Genomic DNA, 26,178 nt, shown 5'->3' with positions numbered 1-26,178 from the left:
TGGAGTTGGAAGCCAAAAACGTATGCATACTCAAAGGAAGAGCAAAAAAGAAAGGGTGGTGAGGACACTAGCCTTTTACCTCCCTTTAGTAGTCAAAAGAGCTACAACAGCAGCAACCTGTGTCTCTCTCCTTCCCTCCCCCTGTCCCCGCATCAACCAAGAAATGAGAGGCTAAAGTATGTTGGTTTCATATCAAGAAACTGTTTAATAGTTCCACTGCTGCACCCCTTTTCCCTCCATTTCTATTGCTGCCCTGCCTAGCCAACAGAAGTAAGATTAGGTTTACTTTTCTGGCTAATAAGTGACAGTTTCTGAAGCCCTACCTTCTGGTTTGAAGTTTTCATTCAGTATCTTTATTGATTGGTTTGTAACTAATAGGTTACTCCTCTCAGAGGAAGCAAATCATGGCTTAGTATTTTGGCACCCTTCTCACATTGCGGTTTGCTTCTTCCATATTCTATTCAGAAAAAGATTAGAGGCTCAACAAAAAAAGTACACTTGAGTCAGATGACCCTATGGCTCTGACCTCGGACATTGAGATCAACTTGTTTAAAATAATCGTGTTCAGATAAGCTAAGCTATCTGACAAGGTATTGAGCTAATCAATCAAGAACATTAAAGATCAGCGCTCTGCCACACTCTTCAAAAGGGTCTAGACCTTTCTTCCATGCACATTGATTAGAGTCCCTGCAGTAGATCCCTGTCTAACCCCATATTTTCCACAAAAAAGCATTGAGAGTCCATTAGACTAAAAGCAACTTTTGAAACCCCAGATATGTAAGTAGATCAGGAAATGTCTAGGAAGATGCGATTAGGTTTCTCTTATTTCTTTATGGCTTGTGGTCTCCTCTGTGCTAACCCCAGGTGCTTTTGTTTTGTTTGTAATCTTCAAACTGGACCTCAAGAAAGCTATTCTTTATTCTTCATTTTTGTATTTGCTCTTTTTAAATCTAGCAATAGCCTGAGGTTTCAGATGTATTTATTCCCCCTTTTTTTTTAAGAACAGGATTGGAGTTTTGTATCTTGAGAGGTTTGTGCACATGCTTAATTAGCTGATGGCAACAGCTGATTTCCTTTGTTCCTTCTCCCCCCTCTCCCCTGCCCAGGAAGAGCTGAGAGGAGATGAAAGGGCTCATGGGTACCCCACAGGAAGGAATTCCCAAGTGCACCTTCTTGAGTTCTCAAAGGGGTTTTTGCACTTGGGTGGTGGCAGCATCTACCCATCCAAAGGTCAGAGAGAAGCTGTGACCTTGGGAGTTTAATACAAGCCTGGAGTGGCCAGTATTAATTTTTAGAATCCTTGTGGGCCTCCCACCTTCTGCGCTCGAAGTACCAGAGTGGGGCATCAGCCTTGACAACATCAATGTGTTTTATTAGTGATACACAAATCATATGACATTCTGTTTGTCTGTTCAAGTTCAGTTCAGATTGGTAGGGGCCAACACACACCAGCTAATGCTTGTTTGGTGAGCTACAAAGTGAGATCAGCCCAGCTCTTAAGATTAATCCACAAAATGCCCCACTACAGTTGCTCCCCCTCTGAAGCCAATGGCTAAATGGACATATTGAATGAACTACATTCTTTCACCCTGAAATTGTCACTCTGTATCAGAATGAAGATATGTCAGCGGAGCTGGTAAAGCTTGCACTAGCAGTCTTTGGAAAATTTATTCAGAAGCTAGAAAAAGGACTGCACAGTGGCCCTTGAGACACTGTGTATATATATGTTTATTTTTGTCAAAGTCTAAAGCACATCATTTTGCAGTAGCATGTAGCACTGCCTCAGCCAGGTTTGGACCCATTGTTCTAGGTCCTGTACAAATATTGTGTTCTACACTGTCGTGCCCCGAAGAGTTTTCAATCTTAAGAAATGTGTAGATGAGAGAAATAAGTGAACAGTTCTTAGGAGCAGTAATCAACTCACCTCACACCACGTAGCTATCAGGTCTTAGTTCACTGACAAGGTGAGTTTTGAGAAAGGATTTAGAGGCTAAAAGGACTTTACGGATTTGGACTGGAAGCTTTTTCATCTCATAAGGGGCAGCACAGGAGAAATACTTGTTGGTGAAGTAGACAATCTACCAATGATTTCTAGCTTCGTTCACTTAAGTGAAGGAAGGAGTTGATTGAACTAAATTAGGGTAGATAGGTAAGGCAGGGAAGAGCTGTTAAGGGTTTTGAAAATAAGGATCAGTTTGATACAGCAGAAGAGCCAATGAAGGGATTTAGAAGGATAATCTAGTCAAGCAGCCTGAAGATTATTTTAGCAGCATTCTAAATGAACTTGGAGGGGAGAAGTTTAGTGGCAACTACAATACTCAAGATGCAAGATGATCAGGGTTTGGACAAGAGTTTCGACAGCACAGGAACAGAGAAATGGTCAGATCTTACAGATGCTATGCAGTAAGAAGCAATAAGGATTAGACATGATCTGGATGCATGGGGTCAGGATTGACTCTGCCCCATGGTGAAATCAAGATTACCAGCTTGAGCAATAGGAAGAATGGAGGAGTTATGTACCCATGAAAGAAGGGGAGGGAAAAGGAAATCGGGAGCTCTTTTTTGCCAAGTTAAATTTCAGCTGGTGACAGTTTATTCATGGGAATATGCCACAAATTTAGGAAGGTTTTATTTTTGCTCATTTTTTTTAAATTAAAACCCAATATCCATTCATATACTCTAGGAGCTCTTGACATAACTTAATGATGGGAATTTTGTTGTGCCTTAGTAGTGAAGTGCATCAACTCCAATTTATGGAAATATAAGACTGACTTAGGTTGTTTATAACCTGGTACACATTTGTCCCCTGACCATCTCCTCCTGGGACCCCCATCTCCTGTCCAACCCTCCTGCTCCTTGTCCCCTGACTGCCCCCTCCCGGGACTCCTGCCCCATCCAAACCCTCTCTGCTCCCTGTCCCGACTGCCCCACCCAACCACCCCGTTCCCCATCCCCAACCGACTGCCCCCCAAACCTCTGCCCCCTACTCCCTGTCCCCTGACTGCCCCTCTGGAGCTCCCAGCCCCTTATCTAACCCCCTAGCCCCACTACCATGCCACTCAAAGCAGCATGTCTGGCAGCAGCACTGCCCGGCAGGAGCCAGACAAGCTGCTGCCCTGCAGGAACTCACAGCCCAGCCACCCACAGCGCTGTGCCTATGGGGGAGGGGCTGAGGGCTAGCCTCCCCAGCCAGGAGCCAGGCCCTGTAGGCTGGATGTGGCCTGTAGTTTGCCCACCTCTAGTCTATGCTAACTGGCAACAGTGCACCAACAGCGAACTCTGGCACCTTCCAGGGCTGTTGCCTGCTGACACTTCCTTTCCTGATAGCACCATACCTAAAAGATTGGCAGTAGGCTATGCTTATGATTTTTAGATCTACATATTATAAGACTACAACCAAGGCTTATTAATTTAGTACAATTTACAAACTTGCCTCCAATTAAATCTAATTATTGTTCCTGCTGAGAAGCAGAAATCCAATTAACAGGTAAAGTTTCTATTTCTGTACTCTTACTAAACTAGTCAAGATTGGAGGATAAAAAAAAACAACAATTTCAACATTAGAAAGTTGCAACAGATTTCTTGTCATGGCTAAGGGAGAAATTCTACTCTAGTACTATTCACTTTAGAAACCAAATTCCACAAGTATTCTCTCTCAAAAAAGGTGAGTTAGATACCACTACTTTACAGACATTCCTGCAGATACATCTTTCCACCCAGGAAGGAAGCCAATGTCTTGGCAGAATACTTAACCTCACACTCCACAGAACTTTCCATTTACTTAATCAACCTCTTGTATATATTTCTTAAACAATTTCAGCTAGAGTAGTTTTAGTGTATACTACCTCCACGGAGCAAGCAGACAGATTCAGCTGTCAATGGACTTTTCTGACATCTAAAAGTATCATTGCCTGAATTTAAAGAAAAGTTGCACCGAAGACTGGAATGAAGAAGTCCTGATTAGACCAACAATATCACTATTGGATATTGAGACCTATTAGGACATTATCGAAGACATCAAGAAGTTGAGGCAGGAATAGAAGTAGCACTTACATACGAATCTGGCAGAAAACGTGCAGCTCTCTCAGACAGTATAATGATCAAGTTACAGAACCTCCCAGTAAAAGAACTCTGACATTAAAATCAAAGATGAGGGCAAGAGGAGCTTCATATTACCGACAAAGGACCATGCTAACGGACAAGAGGAGGAAAAGCATTTAAAAACAGACCCAATCGGCACAGCTATTCCAGAAGAGTTAGAGACAACTCACTCAACCAACTTTCGATAACTTCCTTTTATATACGCCAAAAAAATAATTCCAGCCCATTCCATCAGACTCTATAGATCTCAGATATCCTTTTAATATTGTTTTTATAGGGCAATATGCCCAGTCCCCTGAAACACAATTTCTAACTTCAGCTCCCTTTAAAATGCTCATTTGAGCACTGAGAGCCCAGGTGACCTATAGTCAAGGAGATTAGGGTCTTGGAGACAGACAGGAGGGATGAGATCTGTCAGCAGCAAGAAGGTCAAACCAAGGCTTTATAGAAAGGCCTGGGTACTCCGCAGCAACCTGAATTCTACTGCAAGGCTGCTTCATTTAATTTTTTAGAGTTATGAGTTTAACTATGAAACTGAACACAATCAGAACTATGAACAGTCTCCTTCCCCAAGTTATTTAGTATTGAATTCCATTTATTTTATGCAGTTCCCAGTTCTAGTTTGACATGCTGAAGATTCATATGAACTGTGCATCATATAAGTTGTCAGGGTCAAGACCGAAGGTTTGGATAGTTAAGCAGTGAACAAATGGAGCTTTTGGCATCTGAGAACATGTAGAAGGCAGTTCAGGACTATGGGATGAGAATACTAGCTGATTTTTTCTGCTAACATTATTTAGCAAATTAGTTATGTTTACGTTTCAAGTTACTTTTCGTCACCATATCAACAAGGCAGTTCACCATCTTCACAGCTATTGTTTCATGGTATCTGCACACTCGAAGACCGCACTGCATCAGTTTACATGGTTCATATTTTCAAGTTTCTAACCCATAAGGCTGTGAAAATAAACAGTTTTCAAAAATGGACTTTGAGGCTCAGTTTTGCAGCAAAGGCTGTGTTGTGATCATGGAATGAATACCTGTGTCCCTGCCTCAGTCTTAATTATTCCAAGAAATTCAAAACAGGAAACGAAGTATGGAACCCATTCCTCAGCAGAGAGTATCCAAAGAGACATCCTCTGGTTCTATAAAGTGTCTGCAGAACACACAAAACAGAGTGCAGTCTACTACAATTAATTTAAGTTAGATGTGGTATCGTGGATATTTTTGCCACCTCCAGGAATACTCTTAAGTTTTGAGTTGCACGTAACTGACCTGGCACCTACTAGTTCATTCAGACTTACTAGTCCCACACCGGCCCTTGCTAAGCCCATCTATGCAATCCGTTCAGTAGAGGGAAAAATTGCGATATATTGTGCTCAGCGCCTGCCACTTAGGTAGCTGACTACTTAAATCATTGTGGATATCTCAGTGAAAGCTTCTGCTCAGTACAGAACAGTAGTCAATATGAACAAGACGTTAGGATTGCATGGGAGAGATAATATAATGCATTTATAAACACTGAAGGGATGCATATGCCTTTAAAACTCTTCTAGTTTGGTTACCGCACTGCAGAAATAGGAACTACAGAGACGTACAAGAAAGAAATAGGAACACTTTTGGTGTAGGTTTTGGAATTTCTGCTTCAGTTAATATCTTTGTTGTTGCAGGGGCATTAAACCAATGATATCGGCAAGAAGAGGGTCATAATACCACCAGAGGACCATACTGAGGGACAAGAGGAGGAAAGCCATTTAAGAACAGATCCAATCAGAGAAGGGGCCAGTCAGAAGAGATATGAATATTAAATAATTCTATAAATGTTTTACTCTGGCTGACAGTCATCAGCCAAAATACAGGAATTTCCTAATACAGAGTTTTGAAAAAGTGTCTTATTAGTATGATCAATACATCCAAGAAGTGCAAGGACTGTACACTCCCCATTTCCCCCCCAAACTGTATAGTTACTCATCTCTGAAGCTCAGACTGGCTAAGAAATCCATTTCAGTACTGTATTATATAATTTACAGTCCTCCATCCCCACCCAGCACTAGCAGGCAATTGAAATTCTCATTTGTGTAGCACGGATATACATCACATCATTCAGGAGACGAAGCCAAAAAAATTAAAAAAAAAAAAAAAATGACCTAGGTTGAGAGATTAACGATACAATTCCGTCACTGAGGTAACAGATTCTGTGACTTTCTGGGACCTCTGTGACTTCTTCCAGGCAGGGCTAAAGCAGCTGTCAGCCCCAGGGCTGCTGCAGCAGTGGCCCCAGGGCTGAAGCAGCGGCAAGGGTTAGGCCAGCCCCACTAGGACCAGAGCAGTGATGAGCCCCAGGGCCACCAGAGCAGCAGCTGGGATTGGGTCAGCCCCATGGGGCTGGAGCAGCTGCCAGAGGTCATCCCCCAGCAGCGTTCTGTTAGTTGTCCCCACCAGGATATTTTTACTAAAAGTCAGGACAGGCCATGGACTTCCATGAACTTTTGTTTATTGCCCATGACCCATCGACTTTTTTCTAGTAAAAATATCTGTGACAGAATCTTAACCTTAGAGAGTATGCACGTAACTCAATCACAGTTCAGAGATTTTTGCTAGATTAGTATGGCCCCACAGCAACAGTAATTTAGAGAGCAGAATATGTAAATTTATGCTAAAGAACAGCAACTCTCCACCTATAGTACAAAGAGTAGTTGAGGATGGATGATTTGTCATAGACACTTTAGTCGCAAAAAGCCTCCTTGCTCCCCACTGTCCACACAGGATTTCCTTTGTTTACTGACACCCTGTGCCAGATGTAAAGAGAAGGTCAAATTCTAGTACAGAGGGTGAAAAACAAAGGCTGAATCAGACATGTTGAAACAGAATTTCTCCAAGCCTATGCTGAGGCTATATTTTAGGCCAAGAGAACCTTCCTATCAGCTTCTATTGAAGATATCAAATCCCACTAAGGGCAGTGAACCACTTCAGTGTCAAGGGCCTACAACCTACCACAGAACTCAACCCAAGCACTCTGAAGGAAAAATCATCCTATTTTGCAGAGATCACACACACACACACATTTGGAAAAAGTCATCTTAACTAGCATAGATCTGCTCCTCCATGCCAGCCAATGAACACCCAGCCTGCATTCCCAAAATACTGACACCCTAGATAGGTCTTGGATAGACCTATGAATCCAAACCATGCCATTCCTAGTTGGTGAATGGGTCATGAACAGAAGACCCCATTCAGGGAAGAAATCTTCCCCTTCAAAACACACACTAATTCAATAGTGAAGAAATTCACCCTGGATCCATCATTTTAATTAACTACTGTCCAGGATCAAACCTCTGAGCTTGCTCATATATTGAAGGAGTTAGCCAAAAGACTAATTACAAGCTCATCAACAGTTTTTCACAAAATGCTGCTGTCCACTAAAGAGGAGTAGTAGGGATTATGGGAAAATATGCTAAAATACTTAAATCCACCCTTCAGAGATGCACCCAAAGAGGAGTAATCAGAAACTATACCTCTGCCACTTGACCCCTCACCTGTAAAGTCCCACGTGGATCAATTCTCTTTCCAGTCCTATTCAACATGTACATGCAGCTGCTAGTCTTACCATAGACTCGAGTGCCAGCAATATGCAGATAACATGGATTTACTCATCCATCCCCATGTACAATTATTACACTCAAAACAGTTAAAACATTAAAGGTTCCAAAGTCAAGCGCTGAAAAGTTAGGAAATTCCAGAATTAAGGCTGCCTATGAAGCCTTAATTCCACCCCTTTGTGTGTAGGCATTATGAAACAGTCTTCAATTACTTGTTCATATACTGCCCCCTTATCCCCGAGGTTCCCTACCTCAATGCACAGAATGGACCCAGAATGGGAGGAAAGAGAGCTGTGTAGCGAAAGGCTTAGTTGCCAGAGCCCTGCTTCATTTGTTGCAAAAAGTTGGAAGGTGTATAGCTCTTATATAATGCTTTTCATTTGTGGCTCAAAAAGAGCTTTACCGAAGAGGCCAGTATCATCATCATCTCCCTTTTACATATGGGGAAACTGAAGCAGAGGAAAATGAAGAATGCACATTGTATTAGATGACTAGTCTAGCATCCCATAGGAACTCTGTGGCAGAGGCAGAGATAGAATCTAGTTCTTCAGGGTGGCATTCAACTACCTTAACCAGAACCATCCTCTTCCTGCAATCCCCTGCCTCATCTCTCTTCCAAGAGAGATGGTGTGATCTAGTGGATAGACTAGATTAAGTCAGGATATGTGGGTTCTGTTCTTGGCTCTGCCACTGAGCAGCTGTGTGCCACTGGGCTACTCACGTCTCTTGGTGCCTCTGTTTTCCCATCTGCCTTGCTGATTTAGGGGGAATGACAGGGTTAAAAATCTAGCTCATACCTATGGCTTCTTATTGGTAGAAGTTACAGGAAAGACAAGATGGTGCCTATGAGTTGCTACAAAAATAGTGCCATGGGACAAGTTTCTTACACTAAGCTATTTTGTCCATGAAATGGCATCCCTCTATTTAAAACTACTAAATAAAATGGAGTAGCATTGGAAAATTAAAATATAGTAAAGGGAGGGAATATGCCAACCTTGAAGAGGAGTGTCTGAAATACCTGGTCTAGATTTTGACCACGGTCTCTAAGGAAAGTATGTGAAACCTGATGTTTATACCACCAGACCATCCTTTCCAACAGGACCTGAAAGCATCATTGCTACTGTGGGTACCAATTGTGACTTTCAAGTTAGCTTCTCAAGAAAAATATTTAAAACACTCCCCTACCCTACTTGACACTTCTTATAAAAAGATCCTCCCATCCTCTCTGGGTTGCGTAAAAAGCAGTAAAGCTAAGATAGAGGAGCTGCTCCAAAACACACTGTTTTTCTAATCTGCAGGTGATCAGAAAACAGCAATTTTTCACAGAACTGATCACCCCTAATTAATCTTCTCAGTGCTCCAGTGAGTTAATATCCATTTTCTTTGTGAAGAGGAAGGAAGTTAAGTGACTTACCCAAAGTCACACAGCAAATAACTATCAGTCTGATAGTTTAACCTAAACCACTACTGCAAATCTTGCAAGTCAGACAGCCTTTGTGTAATATGGGCCTGATACCACCACACCATTTCACAACACATTATCTGAGAGAGATGACACATGTAATCACAACTGCCCCATTTTTAAAAGGCAGCATAATTAAACATTTACAGCAACTTGAGAATCACAGATCTGGGCCTGTTTCCAATTTTGTCATAGTTTCAGTGCCTTTGGTTGCATGCCTAAGTGCCTCAACTGCCCTATCAGTACAGTGGGGACCGTACATCAGTTTATGCCATAAGCTGGTGTGTGGTTTCACTAAATAAGCGTGAGAGGGTAGGAAATTAAGGGCAGTTGTTGGAATAGAGGTGGACAGAATTCTGGCCCCCTAGCCCTGTTCACATTCTCCTAGGCCAGAGCTCTTGAAGCGTGTAGGATCAACATCTTCAATAGCCTCATGGAAGCATGATGATCCATAACTCCCCTTGAGCAGCTAGCTACTGGCACTGATTACATGAGTACTGTTTGTAAACTACTACTGTATTTAGCAGAGGGGGGTTGTTGTTGTTTTTTAAAAAAAAGGACAAAGATTTCTCAGACCAACTATTTGTGCTCTTCACTGATTTTTTTTCCCCACCCATCTATTTCAGTTTCTCAGCTGGAAACAAATAGACCACACGATCAACCAAGGCTACGTCTGCACTACTGCGGTAAGTCGACCTACGCTACACAACTCCAAATATGTTAACAACATAGCTGGAGTTGACGTTATCTTAGGCTGAGTTACCACAGGGCCTACACTGCACGGGGGAGGTGGGTGGGGTGTCGACAGCAGAAATGCTCCTGTTGACTTACCTTACTCTTTTTGTCAGGGGTAGAGTACAGGGGTCGACAGACGAGAGATTTGCTGTCAATTTGGAGGGTCTTCACTAGACCTGCTAAATCAAACACTCATAGATCAATCTCAGAGAGTGTTGATTCTGCCTGTAGTGTAGACATAGCCCAAGTGTTTCCAAAATGCACTCCCCAAGTGCTCTGTAAGCCAGGGGTCTACAATCTAGAGTTAAGGAACCTGTAGCCTAAGCTAAAAAGCATTGTGGTTGGATGTTCAATAGCAGCAGCATGAGGAGGATCCCTTTACTAGACTTGATGTTTCCCAGAAACAGCTGGAAATGGGTGCTGTCCCATTTGAGTAATTTGGGGGACTAAGGAAGTTGTGTGTAAAAGAGTCATGCATAGTACTCCAAATATAAATAATGCTGTGAAGTTGTACAAGATTTGCTGTGCATGGCTGAAGTGAATTTTTTAGTAGGCCAAACATTCAAGACATTGGTCAGTGAGGGCTATTCCCAAACATACTTACTATTTTTAAATAGCAAGACTGACAGAAGGTTGACCTTTTTTTTAAAAAAAAAAAAAAAAAGGTACCTATGAGAGGATGCCAGCGCTCAAAAATTTCAACTTGAAAAAGCGATGCTTCAGAAAGTTATGACTCCTTGAAGACAGGTGGTTAGGACAGGAACACTTAGAGTACTCCTTATAGTTAAGGTTGCTTAACACCCTCACTGAGCTAAAGCTTGTGTGTAGAAACTTGAATTCATTAACATTTATGATGAACAGAGTGATCCTTGGATAGAAGTATTAATATTTAGAATAGTACTGAGTAGGGTGGATAAAAATCGATTTTCTTTTAAGACAAGGGATTTTTTAATCTAAATATAATTTATTTTTTAAATAAATGTACGTTTAGGCCTTAACATAGGATATCGTTTTTCAATTTAATCTGTTAATGTCATTTAGTAGAAGTACAAAACATTCTGAAGTGTATGGCAGCAAACCACTAAACTGGTGAAAGTCACAGGCTAAGCTCCTGGAACCAATCTGCTGCTAAACCAGCATTTGACAGCATTGGCCTCTTCTGCAGGTGCAGAGATAATATTTTCTTCATTTTCATTTTTTGAACAAGTCATTGACCTGAACTAGTTGAAAGTTAAATAACCATTTGGGGGTTGAAAAATCAGAAAAGCTTGTTTTCGTTTTCCAAACTGGCAGGGACCTGACAGGGTCCTTACACATCACCCCACTGGGGTTTTGAGAGAACAACACTCAAATCAGGTTCAGTCACTCCAGTAGGGGCACTCTGTAGTACTTCAGCAGTGATGAATTCTCAGCCTTCCTTCCAGCTGAGTCTTTCTGAATACTTCCTACCTTCAGAGAACCGTGGGACAAACAAAACTCAGGAGTAGCAAAACCACCCAACAACGAGGAGAAGAGACACAGATAGCTCAAATGGGAACACTAGCCTCTCCTCTCTCAGAGTCAGAATTCAAGTCCACTGAAGTTATAGAATACAGCACCCCTTATTCTTAAGGGAGTTGGATTTTTTTTTTTAGGCAAGCTTGTAGGCTCTGCTCACCACGAGGCCTCTTCCTGGGAGGTGGGAAGCTCATCATTCTGCTCCCTCACACAACTGCCCTTCCTCATTGAGTTTTCCCCTTTTAAATGCCTCCTCCATTCCTGGCATGACTTGCAGGTGCAGAAGGGCAGGGCTACTCCAAACCAGAGCAGTTCCTTAAACCTTTCCAGGTTAGTGCAAGGTTTATACACCTCCATCACACAGACTATGAATAAAAACTAATTGTGCAAGGGTGCAATCTACTAGTTTTAAAGCGTTGGAGGACAGAATGACCAGAAAGCATCAGTTCAACTAACTACCTACAGAAAAAATAAATAGTTCAGGTAAACTGTTTAATAAATCAGTTTTAAACACAAAACTTGCTTTGATAAACTTTATTCTTGTGTCCATTACAGTTAAGGTACATTTAATAAAATAATTAAATGCTGTTTTTGTGCACTGTTAATCGAGTTTTACTTCCCTTCAGAAAAGAGCTTGACAAAAAAATATATATATCACATTTAGTAAATAAGTACTTCATTTTTAACATACTAAAGTGTAAATATTAACAATCTGATGAAGTGAGATTTAGCTCACGAAAGCTTATGCTCAAATAAATTGGTTAGTCTCTAAGGTGCCACAAGTACTCCTTTTCGTGAGTACAGACTAACACGGCTGCTACTCTGAAATCTGAAGAAGTGTACACTAAGCTATATAGTTGCTTAAAAATGTGTGTGATGTATCATCCTGTTAGCAAAAAAGCACCAAGTTTAAAATAAAGGTTATATTCAGTTGCAAATCAACACATCCTATAGGTTGGTAACCAGTAAGAATCCAACCTCTCTTTAGGAAATTAAGACGTACAAATCCAAAACAATAAAAATCAACTATTTAAAGAAAGGTTGCCTGCTTGCTGATTTAAACCAGATTAAAACCCAGTGATTAAAAAAAACAAAACCCCACAGCCACTCAAAAAAAAAAACAAAACCACACACACACACACACACCCCCCCATCAATCCACCCTTGTACTCAGGACCCCATCTTGTACCTCAGGATTGTATCCCACAATCCTGCAGCCATAAAATATTTAGACTAAACCACCCATGGCTGCTCTGTTCTAGAATCCAAGCCCTCACCCTTTTTTTGTTAGAAACAATGGCTGTGGAGAAGCATTCCAAATGTAAAGTTAACTAAAGCAGCATTGTCTTCCTGCATTTACTGGCAACGTGAAATACTATTTCTAAAGAGGTTAAACTAACCCATTCATCTGAATTCGTTTTATTTCAGAGTTAATATGCAAATTTCAAAATCAGCATGATTAGTTATATCACTGACTATTTTAGCCTAAGTCTCCCACTGGTATGTTTATCCCAGTATCCCAGACCACCTCCCCTGAAGACAAAAGCTCCAGCTTCCACAACATCCTCTATTCAGTTGTCAAAACTTCCAGTTCTATTTCCACTTCTTTCTCTAACCCCAACACCTACATGCTGATGTGGAGCAACTTAAAATTAAGACAGTATTTAGTCTATAATGACTAGTTCATATTTACAAGACATGGAACTGCAAGACTGGTAATCTAATCTGGATTGTCCTACTAGACCAACTGCTTAAAGATGAAACAGACATCTTCAGAGTGAAGAAATTTATGTACGGGAATGCCAAAGCATATGTGCACTCAGTTCTTGCAGGGCACTCTACAGTGTAGATATACCTTTGTTAAGGAAGCAGCTGGAATCAACACTTGTGATTGTAGCAGTAGGGCAATGGTTCTCAAACTTCATTGCACTGCGACCCCCTTCTGATAAAATTACATGACCCCAGGAGAGGAGACTGAAGACTGAGTATGCCTGAGCCCTGCCAGCCAGGGTGGTGGTGAGGGGGGCCAAAGTCCAAGCCCCACTGCCCCGGAGGGGGGGCGGGGGGGAGGGAGGGGAAGAGAAGGAGAAAGAGCAGGAGGCCAAAGCCCAAGCGCAAGGGCTTTAGCCCCAGGCAGAGGGCCTGTAACCTGAGCCCTGCCAGCAAGGGCTGAAGCCCTGGGGCTTGGGCCTGGGCCCTGGACCCCAGTAAGTGTAAAACAGCCCTGGCGACCCCATTAAAACGGGCTTGCAACTCACTTTGGGCTTGCAACTCACAGTTTGAGACCCGCTGAGCTAGGGTCTATAATGAAAAGGGAGGTGGTGAGAGGGGAGGAAGGAGACAGCATAGAAGACATTAACTCTAGAGCCAAGCACTAGCATCAGCACAGGATGTGTTTAACTTGCCCTACCCAGCTTTGTACCAGCACTGATTCCTAGTATCATGGGTGTGTTCCCACATATCTGTGTGAAGCTGGATGGTCTGCTGAGGGCAAGAACAGCACTACTGCACTGGAACTCATGTGTAACAGTAGCATTTGGTATGGAGAAAAATACTAAACACAAGTCTTCTAGGTATTTCTTTCTGCCACTGACTATGTGACACCAGCACCCTTTCTTGAGAGGCAGAAAAAGTGATAGGCCTCCACAAAGAAGCTTGCTGCATCAAGTGACACCACATTAGATTTTTATGGCTCTTAAAAAGTTACACATTTGATTTCTAGAGGGGTTTATTATTCTCTGAATATGCTTAAGTAGTGCAGTTATACTATGACTATACAATTTGATCTTTCTAGTGCTGCGTCATTCAGTGCACACATGATACATGGAGATGTGTGTTCACGTTTGATATCTCCCAGCTGGGAGGGGGAAAAAAGCACGAAGAGTCTACATGCTTAGGAAAGCAAAAGCAGCTACCTCAAGGCCATGGCAACAAGTTTTACTACAGAAAAGCAAACCAACTGAGTCAACCCAATAGTAGAACAAAACAAAAAACCCAACCAACAACTTTGAAAGACATTAATTGGAGTGTTAACAGCAAGCAAGATTAAACAAGCAATATTTGGGGAAGGAGTACAGGACTGGTAGATGGAGCACAAGTGATAAGAAATTCGTTTTTAAAGCAGTCAGTCATATGACCTACTATGTAGATTTCCATTTGCCATCACATTGGCTTGACTTTGCAACAAAAGCCATTAAATAGGAGGGGCATGACAGCAAGTGGGTTTTTGTTAAAGACTGACAGCGCTCAGAGCTAGGAAGGACATGAAGGAGACAACATAAGGTGCTGGAGGAAAAGACTATTTAATAATTTGACAGTTGAGACAAGTGAAATGACTTTAGGAGCTGTGCAACAACTGTTTTTTGGGTTTGTTTGTTTTTTTATTTAAATACATAAAGTTTTGGCTTCATGGAGGCAGGAACATTTTTTTAATTTCTACTATTACTAACATTAGTTCAGCTCCACTGGTGTGAGCATTATTGGGAGCTCTACTATAGACAGGATGCTAGGTGGCATGAGTAATTGTAGGAATGCTAGTGTAGGCCAGCTACCAATCATTATGTCCGGCTCCTAACTGGTCTAGATGGTGGCTAGAACCATCTTATCTATACTAGAGCTGCCACCAGTGGGAAGTATATTTAGCGCAGAGAAAGGTCTAGACCTGAAATGCTATCTGGTAAAGCTCCTCATGCCCAGACCTCACACTTTCTTCCCACAGTGCTAAATACATGATGAGGAATACAAATGCAGACACAACCTGTTTTAAAAGTTGAAGTCAGTGTTACTTATCTGTTCAGTACTAGAATAAAAGCAGAACTACAAATATATTGCGTTATGTAAATACATTCTTAACTTTTGATTAAACTGCTACACCATAACAACTGCGGTATCTAGAAAAGTGTTACTTCTAGAATAGTTATTCCAGAATAATGGTAAGAAGTATCCCAATTAGTTCAGAAAGTAACCTAGTAGACAAATTGTGCAACTATTTTTCAACCAGCCAGCACAAACCTTAAAAGGAATATTTTAATCCATTTAGCCTATCACAAACAATAGTAATTAACATTAATAGTTAATGAAATATAAAATCAGTTTAAGTAATGAGGATATGCTTTCAAATTTATTCACAGATGAAGGGTGAAAATCTGACGATTGGGGAAGAGGGCTAAACATACCCAAGAAACTTCCTGGTTCAAGTAAACTAGGACCTGTTACTGTATCTACAGTGTGAACATCAAGTGATACCAGATTAATTCTAACACTGTTCCAAACAAGATTCCCATCTATGCACTTTAGAACTGGCTCTAAAGGCTGAAGTCTTTGCTCTGACCAAGGCTTAAGTACATAGATTTTAACCAGAGAGACTATTTGGAACATTCACTCTAAAGTGATACTGAAGATCAAGGATGTGTCTAAAAGTGTGCATGATTTGGCAAATATCAAATCACTCCCCAAAATTCCTATATCCTAGCAAATAAGAAACTAACTCTAATACAACAGGCAGTATCGAAAGAATAAACTGATCTGAAGTCCTAGGAACAAACATTTATGTAAAAGAGAAACTGCTTGCAAAACCAGAAGTTTTTCCTTAATTTAAGAAAAAAGGAGCCAGGGTTTCAGGTTCTTGAATAAAAAGACAAGCTTCAATACTTGCGCTCTCCCACCTATATATTTCACATTAGATAATGATTGACATAATCTATGCGTAAACTCGGAAGGATTAGATTTTTTTTTGGTAAATGTTGATTTCATTATACAATCAATCAACAAAAAGTTTATAGATAGGTAACAGGAAAAATGCCACTTGAGAACTTTGTTTGACTTAAGAATAACAACTTTGTATATTTTGACACGTGATACAACAATTTATGTTTTAACAGCCTACCTACACCTAATGGCAAATTTATCATTGACTAGTTTTGACTATTAGACCAGAGACTGTCCACATGCTGTAGTATTAAGGCCTTCTATTAAGCTCCAATTCAAAAGCCATACCACAAAAATCATCATATTCCAGGGAAGGTACACAATCATCCACCTCAGGCAGGGAAATCCTGTTTTTGTTTGCCAAGCTTTTCCATACACAAATTTGATTCCCCCTCCCCGCCATCCCCCACTAACTTGACCCTCACCCTGAAAGCTAGTGGCATGATGTAAACCTTCATTCCCTGTTACATGAAAGTGAACTTTCTAAATTATTTCTACCAAAATAATTTGTAACAATCACAATGTTTATCCTGTTTTAGTTACTAATCCTAGCTAATTTTCATCATCAGATTATTTACTGGAAGATACCTATTACTCTACCCTATTGCCTATGCAGGGCTGTTCCCTGTAGTACAAGTTTTACTGCTTTGTCTCAAGTGGCTTAAGTGATGTGGCTTATAATACTTTGCTTAAAGAGATGTCAGTTTAACAGCTGCAATTTAAGACAGAAAAAGCTTCTTGAAAATGAGGCCTATTTTCTTTAAATGCCACCATATTATTTTTATTTGTGCCCTCCTGTATCACCCTAAATAATTCTTCTCCATCACTGGTATTAATTTATAAATACCTGAAAGGCAGTCATACCCACACACCACTTCTCTCCAGTTGCTGTTTATCCCATTAGTACACATCTAATTTTTTCCTCAAATCAATACCCACCTCCCTATCTTCCAATCTCACTCCCATTTGCTGATATCTTTGTGACAAAGATGAGTCCATAGATGAATGCAGTATTCTGGGTGCCGTGTCACCAAGATAATACAGAGATGTATTATCATCACCTTCCCTGCTCCATGACTTGACATATGTCTGCAGATGCAGCCCAGGAACTAAAAATACCACCATGCTGTATTACATTATGTGTGTCTAATTTACTGCCCATTACCCTCAAATGCTTATTAACACACTAGTATTTTACCAATTTCTTGCTTTGAATTAGTTTTGTTTCCACACACCCGCACCCTTAGATGTAGGTCTGCATTTTCCCCAGAGATGAATTTAGTTTTAAGAGTCTGTATATGAGATGTGTTGATTTCATGAAGTAGTCGTCCACACTGGAAATCAAACTGGAGCTAAAATGGATAAACTGCCACTTAATTAACATGTTGAAATGTTACCCATGTTTCACTGCTACACTTTGGACAAATTAAAAAAAAAAGTTATTCTTGTTCAAAACAACACTTCAAATGAAGAAAGCCTACTCTGGCTCAATCTCTTGGAGTCAATGAAACCAGTAGGCTTTTCCTTAAACATTAAACTAAACTAGAGTTAAAATTGGAGCGAACTAGTGTCAGGAACTTATGTAAATCTGATTAAGATACAGGACATTATTTTCAAATAGCTTTTGTATCACAGTGGTGAGATCAGTAAGATTCACATTAAGTCTCACCTTCCCTCCTGCCTCCCCCCTCCAAAAAAGAAAAAGGTCAGATTGAAAGCAGGCATTCAAGGAGGATGTGAAATTAAATGTCTGTCCAGCCATTTTTATTTGTTTTGCTCCCTTCATTTACTTGCCTTTACTCTGTCCGTGTGCTTGGTTCTACATTCAAGCAACCTTTGAGCTTCACAACTACACAAACTACTATCCCTTCACAAACTGCTATCCCTAAAAGCACACTATGTTTAGCAGACCTTAGATTGTAAGAAGTAGTACATGGCACTATGATTGATAAGAACTATGTTAATAACATGAACATAAGACTAGCCATACTGGGTCAGATGAATGGTCCATCTAGCCCAGTATCCTGTCTTCTGCCAGTGCCAGATGCTTCAGAGGGAATGAACAGAACAGGGCAATCATCAAGTGATCCATCCTAAACCTCTGACTGCCAAAAGCTGGGCCTGGATGATGGGGACACCCAGAACATGGGGCTGCGTTCCTGGCCATCTTGCCTAAGAGCCACTGATAGACCTATTCTCCATGATCTTATCTAATTCTGTTTTGAACCCAGTTATACTTTTGCCAGGTGATGCTGCAAAGGTCAACTAGTTCCACAGGTTGACTCTACGTAGCGTGAAAAACTTCCTTTTAATTTTAAGCCTGCTGCATATTAATCTCATTGGATGACCCCTGGTTCTTGTGTTATGTAAACAAATAACTAACACTTCCCTATTCACTTTCTCCACACTATTCATGATTTTACAGATTTTTATCAGACCCCCTCCCTTAGTCTTTTCTCTAAAATGACCAGTCCCCGTCCTTCTAATCTCTCCACGTACGGAAGCTGTCCCCTAATCCTAATCATTTGTTGTCCCTTTCCAATTCCAATACATATTTTTTGAGGTGGGACAACCAGAGCAGTATGCAGCATTCAAAGTATGGCTATACCATGGATTTATGTAGTGGCATTATATGTTGTGTCTTATCATCGATCCCTTTCCTAATGGTGTCTAAAATTGTTAGCTTTTTGGACTGCTGCTACATGTTTCAGAGAACTAGGACTCCAAGATCTGAGTGGTAACTGATCATTTTGACCCTATCATTGTCAATGTACAGTTGGGATGTTCTCCCGTGTGCATTACTTGGCACTTAACATTGAATTTCATCTGCCATTTTGTCACCCAGTTTTGTGAGATCCTTTTGTAACTCTGCAGTCAGCTTTGGACTTAACCATATGTGAACACTGCCACCTTATAGTTTACCTCTTTTTCCATATTCCAACATATAAAATTGTACTGACCTGCAGTCAATCACCAATCTCAAGGAATATCAACAATATGCCTATTCCTAAGAGTCTAGTGCCTGTCATTTACAGGCAGCCTTAGGAAAGTTTTCTAACCCCCCCCCAGCCTTTTTTTTTTTAGTCACTATATTGAAATACGCTCATTTTCACCTTTACACTTACATGGATACAATACAATAAAAGGGAATTTGTACAGTCAGTAAAATGTACATATCTTTAGAACAAAGAACATCTTGCTTTCCAGAAATTTTTTTGGAAGAATTCACAGTGAACGTGGAATCGGAGATTATGTGGAATCAGGTGACTGACCAGATACCTCAGCCTCCACTTTCAAATACCAATACTTTCTGGAACCCCATGTTCAAAACCCAAGGAGGAGGACTTAGCCCTTCAGTCTTCTGAGGGAGATAATTGCAGAAGACTGAATTTTACTGTGTATTGAGTCTTCTGGATAAGACCTTAGAAAAGTACTCCTGTCTGTTCAGCATGGACATTAAGAATCCTTCACCCCACCCCCACCAAATGTACAAGCATCCTTTACTAAAGACAACCCTCTTCTCACTATTGTAAAATTTTGTTGCTTGCAGATGTGTTGCCTCCCCTCCACCCAAGAAACAGACAACAGCTATATTATTAGCCACCAAGATAATGTGTCATCTTGTAAGCTGTAGGAACTGAACACCTGTTAAGTTAACAAATGTGTGGATACAGTCAGATTCAGAACTTTGCCTTCTGGTGTAAAAATAAATAAATAAAGCTATTACGAAGTTTCTAATTGAATACTAAATGCCAACAGCTCTACCAGACAATACTTAACTAGCTTTCCAAGCACTAATTAACCATATCTGTTTGGGGTGATGGGGAACAGAGAAAATGATGCATGGCTCAAAAGATTAAAATATTCGTTAAGTACAGTATTTGCAACACCGTCTCATACTACATTCAAATGTTTTCAGTAAGCATGTCTTGAACTGAAGTCAGCCACTTTGTGCTTAGTTTTCCAATAATCTTGATAGCACTATTAATTAGCAGTAGTATCAATCCTCCTCCTTATACACATTAAAAATATGGCTGAATTCTGTACTGGGTGATATGCAAGAGATTAAGGTCACTGGTCTCAGTAAGCACATTGCAAAAAATTGCTACTAGACTCCCTATCCATAGACAATTTGGTTATGTGTGCTAAAACATGAGTTGCCAGATGGAAGTAAAGACAATTCCACTAATTGCACATTTGCATAGCCAAAGCAGCCAAGTTCTTTCAACCCGATAAGAAAGGGCTATTATATGGCAGGATGGAAAAATATTTGTCCACACAAAACTGATTGCCCCAATCACCTGAATATCATTCATTTAAAGAGACTAGTTAACTAAGTCATGCTCTTAAAACTGACAGCACATTTGATATCATAAAGAAACATTACTAGAAATGTTCTATTTACAGAATACTGCTGCTTTCAGGTTTTATAACTGGCTTTTGTTTCATGATTGTCTTTGGCAGAATGTTGTTTTTATCAGAAACAGATGTTTATTCTCAAGCGTGAGAAGTGAAGATACTTTCCTACCATAGGAAACACAGGACTTCATGTAAAGTGCAGAAGCTGGGAATTCAAGGAAGAAAGGGGTACCTAAAGACTAAGCCCATGCCACTTTCAGCTTTTCCAGATAGCAATAGCTAGCTGATGGCTCTTGTAGGAAAATCCTCAAACATGTAACTGATTCATAATACTACATGTAGAGCAGTATATCAAGAGTTAGTTCATAATAAAATTTACTTCAAAACATGTAGACAAAGCTAAGACTCCTTAACCATGAAATCTTATTATAACAGTGCCACTGCCTTCCTTGAGCAACAGCAGAACCAGGAAAGGACAGTTACAGTTCAGGTCTACTACTGCTAAGTAATCTACAATGGACACATACTTGGATATCATTCCTGCATCTCAAATAGCTTTACAAAGAAGGTAAATATTGGCCCCATTATATAAGTAGGGAAACTGAAGCAGAGAGGTGACATGATTTGCCATGGGATCCAGTACACCAGTGGCAGGTGTTAAACTAAGGAACAGAATCCAGGTCTCCTAAGTTCCTGTCCAATTGACAGTGCACTGTATTACACTGCCTTCATAGTAAGAGCCCACCTTACCCTACCCCAAAAATGCCTCTTGAGATTTACAGGGCTCTATTGGCCTCAATTATGTTTACTGGTTTACAGAGGTGTCTTCGGAATCTGTGTATAGGTGTGGCATCACTGAAATAGCAGAAACAAAAGATATATCTTTTAGAATGTTACAACGTAAATAAATTATGACAAGCAGTACCCACCATTTAATAGGTTTCTTAGGTGGTTATAAGTTACGTTACTTAGCCTTTAGAATCTTTAATCCTTAGTTGTTACAGCATATTGTTTAGCAAAACTACCAAAGCTGTATTTAGGGCCCATCTACCCTACAAATACAAGCTCCTGAGCCACAACATATAGTACAGAGACATTCTAGCCACGTTCCCAACTAAACTAGATAACATGGTTTAAGGGTACAACTGTTCTATAGTCAGATTATCTTACTGGTTCTATTAGTAGTGTAAATAGGCCTCAAAGTCTTAAGGATCTGACAACTAAACAGAGGCAAGCAAGAAAACTCAAAGCTGATTTTTTTAAACCTTTTCTGCCTAGACATTGCAATATATCACCCACTGTTTAGAGGCTTTTGCAATTCATGTTTTGTTATCCAAGGCTTTGCATCTTAGATACAATTAGACATTTCCTTGCTTTTGAAGATTCATCAGACTAAATGTTATCTTAGTGTGCTTTCAGGGTCTAGTTTTGAAGAGATAAATAATCCCGTCACAGAAACAAAACACTGGCACCTAGCCTGTGGTCCCTGGCTGGAGTAGTACTTAATTGGTTCCATTCTTTCCTCTGAAAGAGGAGCATTAGCTGATCTATAAAATCCTGAAAATTCTGGGGTCTCTGCTGTGATAAAGCTGTCAATATGGTGTCTTAAACAGCTGTTTGTTCATAGCCCCTGAATGTTAACCATCTTGAGGTTTGAGATTATGCTTTCTCGGGAAGAGCGACAGCGATGTAAACTCATTTCTCAAGTTGGTCTGACAACCACTGAGTGAAATGATGAGACAGCCCATCTCTTTTCCTCAGGCTTCTAAGGATGGGAGGCTTTGTGGGTGCAGCAAGTTTTGGAGGATGCGTTCTTTCATTTTATACAAGGAACATAAATGTACGCACACCTGAATCGCATAGCTGAAAGCCTTTTAGAAATTTAGTAAGTGTGGTAAATAAAAGTTAAAGCTTACCACAGTTTGTCAGACCATTTTGAATACCACTTAGTAATAAGTTGTCGCAATAGACTGCCTTATTTACAATATTTACTCACTAAAATATTGCTTTTAGGCTCATTGTACTCATCTGACAATTTTAGCCTTTTAATATGTTATGCTTAAAGTTAAACAAGCTGTCACTTATCAGACTTTAAAAAACTCATTAAAAATATAAATATTGAGAATTCAGTTGTCTTTAAAAAGACAGCCACCAAACCTCAGAACTCCTGGGGAGGAGAGGGGAAAAAAGGAAAATAGGGCACAAAGTGGAAATAATGACCTCCTTAATTACAAGATTGTTAGCGGCTGCTTGACTTATACATATTTCTACCTGTACACATGCAGAGACAAACCAAATCTTATTCATTCTGAGGACAACTCCTTCATTTTTTATTTTTAATTTAGTTTTTAAAGTTTCTCTCTCTTGTGATAAAGGATTTGGCTGTGTGTTTCAATTCAGTATCCCTTATTCAAGTTGCCTTGTCAAAAGATGACAGCCCTGAGAACTCCATGAAACTCAATATTTAAGTATAAACGTAAGCTTATGCTCTCAAATAGAGAAATTCAGAGAGTCACCCTCTTAAAGTAAACTTTTATGATGTGGCCTTAAATGCAGTGTATCAATACTGCTGCTGAACAGGATGAAGAAAGACGACTGTTTACACTGAAACTCACCCTGAATTAGGATGATTAGTGGATGGTTGCACATATCAAAACCACCCTGAAAACAAACCGAACGCACTCTAAAAGCATTTCCAAACCGTATGCCAGACTTACGAGGTGAATTTAGGCCAATGCCAAGCTCTCATTTCTTTCCCCTTGTATAAATGCGACACAATCGAGCCGCACATGCAGGCCTCTCTCTCTCTCCATTTCAGGCAGGACCTTTGTTCCATTCGTTGATGTTTTTCCCTCAAAGCCCGTGACACGACTTTCCACTTTTCCCCCTATTATTTTCCGGTTCACAGTCTAGACTTTCAGACTCCCGATCCCTTAAAACACCCAACTGCGGAGAAACGCGATGAGCCAGTGCATTAGGAGGCGGGGGGAGGGGGAACAATAAAAAAGTTGAACAGCAGGAAGATGGGCCTGCAGGTCTGGTAAAAGCCCCGGCATCGGTTTGTTTACCAGCCCCAGACAGCCAGGGCAGCAGCTAGGAAGGGATCGGCGTGAGTAGTGCGAGCACCCCCCCACACACAAAAATCTTCACGGCTCCCCAATACCCAGCCACTCTCACCGATACAGTATCACGGGACTAGCAGTAAGGGGGGTGACGGGGGAAGAGAGAATTTACGTGTGAGCATTATGCAAACAGACGGCAGGACCAAGGGACTGGTTACTTCACTGAAAGCAACAAAAATTAAGAGAGGAAAAAAAGGGGGGGGAAATCAGCTCTGAACCGATGCGGGTAGAAATAATCCTCTCGTGGGTAGTCAGTATTGTAACTCGAATCAACACCCTCTCCCCTCGCCTGGGAAATATGGACGGCGGCTGATTATTTTGCCTTTTCTTTCTCCGACTGGGTTTTTGTTGCTTTTATAAAAAAGGTGACTCGATAGCGCCTTAAAAATAAGTATAACAACAACAACAGGGAAAGGGGGTTTATGGGGGGAGGCAAATACAAATCTGGTTCAGTAGCGTCGACCCTGACACTAGCCTTTTGTATTAGCAACTACCCAGGCTACAGAGCTAGTCGTAGCTGGTGCGGAGAAGAGTCCTCCACCTTGGGGCTCCAGGCTGTCGGGAGCATTGTGTGAGGTAGGGATTGGGGGCAGCTTCTCCCCCTCCCCCCCTTAATATTTTGGGGGTGGTGAGGGTGCATTGAAGTCAGCTTCCAGTGGCTGCTTGGCCATTTTGTCAGCTCCATTTCTACCACCTCCACCCCCTCATCCCTTCCTCAGTGAGGCCTCACCACCAGAATCCCATTATTAAACCCAGGGCCCTCTTCGCCCTTCCACCCCCTTGGCCTCTCCCGATCATTACACCTCCTCCCAGGCCCCAACACTCACTCCCCCACAAACAATGCCTGGGATGGCGCTTCTCCCCTCCCCCCTGCCCCGGGAAGGGCAGCTGAGCTCATACCGGGGGTGACACAACGGGCCTGACCAAGCCAGCCTAGGGCAGTTGAGGAGGCCCAGCGCCCCACTCACATCCTCAGTGCCTAGGAAAAGGGAGAGGAGCCCCATGTACCTAGTTTGTCCCGATGCGGCCTCCGCAGACGCTCCGTGCCACCCTAGCAGCAGCTTCCCTTCCCTTCAATTATCAGCTGAAGCCGCAGCACCGACCAGCGCGCCGTCCGCTTCCGCAGCCGAACCCCTTCCAGTGGCACAGGGGGAGGCTGGGGACTACTTTACCCCCCCCCAACGGGGCCCGCAGCCCCTACCCGTCCCTCCTGCCTAAAGGCGCTCCCCCTGCCCGGCTGGCCGCCCCCCGCGAAGTCCGCGGACCGGCGGTTTGCTCGTCCTGCTTCCCTGCGCTTCCAGGCGTTTCTTGGCCTACCGAGCGGTATCCTTCCGCCGGGGTCGTCACCCCTGGGTCCATGGAAGTATTTCCCCTCAGGTCAGCGGGGCTGGAGGAACGGTTTTTACCAACTAAGCGGTGTATAGGACCCTCCTCGCCGCTGGGGCGAAGACCCCGCTGGCCTAGAGCGTTAATATCGACCCGGCTCCTTTAAGAGGGGGCTGGGCTCCCAGTGACCTCTCGTGATGCCCACCCCTTCCTGGTTGCCATAGTCACCTCTTGCCAGCGTCCCAAAATGGCGTCTCTACTGGAGGAGAACTTGTTTGAGACCCGCGCGCAGGCCCCAGCCCCCAGCAAGGACTTCTACCAGCTGATCGTCACCCAGAAGGAGGTGGGTGAACGAAGGAAGGAGGTCCTGCCTGTGGCCTCCGCCAGCGCCCCCATCCCACTGCCAGCTGCCCACCGGGCTGTTGCTGCTCCGACTCGCACGCAGATGAGGCAACTCAACGGGCTGTCGGGGCAACCCGCAGCTTGGGGATGGTCCACGGATCTGTCACCGGTCGGGAATCCAGAGGGGGGCCTGGCAAAGGCCGTTGACTAGGAGTCGGGCAGGCGGGTGGGGAAACACCACCAAAGGTTGGTCCAGAGGGACGGAGGGCACGTAGGATTCCTAAGCGTCACTGAAACGTGCTTGTGAATGTATGGAAAAGCATTGCCTGGGGGAAAAGTCGCTGACCAAGTATCCGGGGAGGTGGGGGGGGGGGGGTGTATCATCACTGAATGGGATCTGAGTAGTAGTGCACGTAAAGCATGTGAGATCTGGGGATCCACTACGCGTTGGAAAGTATCCCCAGTAAGAAATTCAGGGGTAAAATAGGAAAGTCACCAACTGAGTATGAAAAAGTGTTGCAGAGTGATGATTCAGTAACCTTGAAAACATTCCACAGTTGCATGAGATACTGTGACCCTGAAAAAAAATACAGAACAAATTAAGGGACCTTCAAAGACTGTCACAAATAAGTGATCCAGTGATTAGAGAAAACAACACAATGCTGAGAAAAGTCACAATGCTTTTCCTAAGGAAAAGCAAGTTTTAAAGGAGCTGGAACAAACAATTTACAGGCAAATCACTAGTTTTCCATTGAAATATCCTGCCAGGAAGGTGAAGTGAATAGCTAAGAAGAATTAATCTGCCTGTCCTGGGACAGGAAGCCAATACATTTTCATAATCTTACAGGATAATACATGTCAAGACACTTCTTTGGCAGGTTAGTTAGAATTTTATTTCTCTGATAATGTCCAGAGGTGGTTCAGAAGA

The 26,178-nt window shown here is 41.9% G+C and overlaps 2 protein-coding genes across 10 annotated transcripts in view; one reads left to right on the top strand and one right to left on the bottom strand.

Moving 5' to 3' along the window:
- TRIP12 (thyroid hormone receptor interactor 12) overlaps positions 1-25,085 on the bottom strand; it is a 150,755-nt gene extending 125,670 nt beyond the window's left edge. For 3 of the 9 annotated variants that reach the window (XM_073359822.1, XM_073359821.1, XM_073359828.1), the window contains exon 1: positions 24,591-24,783. The gene's annotated coding sequence lies outside the window, so the exon portion shown is untranslated. Of the gene's footprint in view, positions 1-23,177; positions 23,661-24,590; positions 24,789-24,899 lie in introns of those variants that run through there. The other 6 variants (XM_073359831.1, XM_073359829.1, XM_073359830.1 and 3 more) reach the window with 4 other exon arrangements.
- The window catches only part of FBXO36 (F-box protein 36), a 71,027-nt gene continuing 69,818 nt past the window's right edge, over positions 24,970-26,178 (top strand). The window contains exon 1 of the mRNA XM_073359833.1: positions 24,970-25,251. Within this exon, the coding sequence (XP_073215934.1) occupies positions 25,156-25,251 (96 nt within the window). The 5' untranslated portion in view covers positions 24,970-25,155. The remainder of the gene's footprint in view (positions 25,252-26,178) is intronic.

This window comes from Lepidochelys kempii, chromosome 9, assembly GCF_965140265.1.
Source record: "Lepidochelys kempii isolate rLepKem1 chromosome 9, rLepKem1.hap2, whole genome shotgun sequence".
Taxonomy (NCBI): Eukaryota; Metazoa; Chordata; order Testudines; family Cheloniidae; genus Lepidochelys; species Lepidochelys kempii.
Note: the sequence above shows the minus strand (reverse complement) of the source record. Positions and strands in the feature narration are given on the sequence as shown.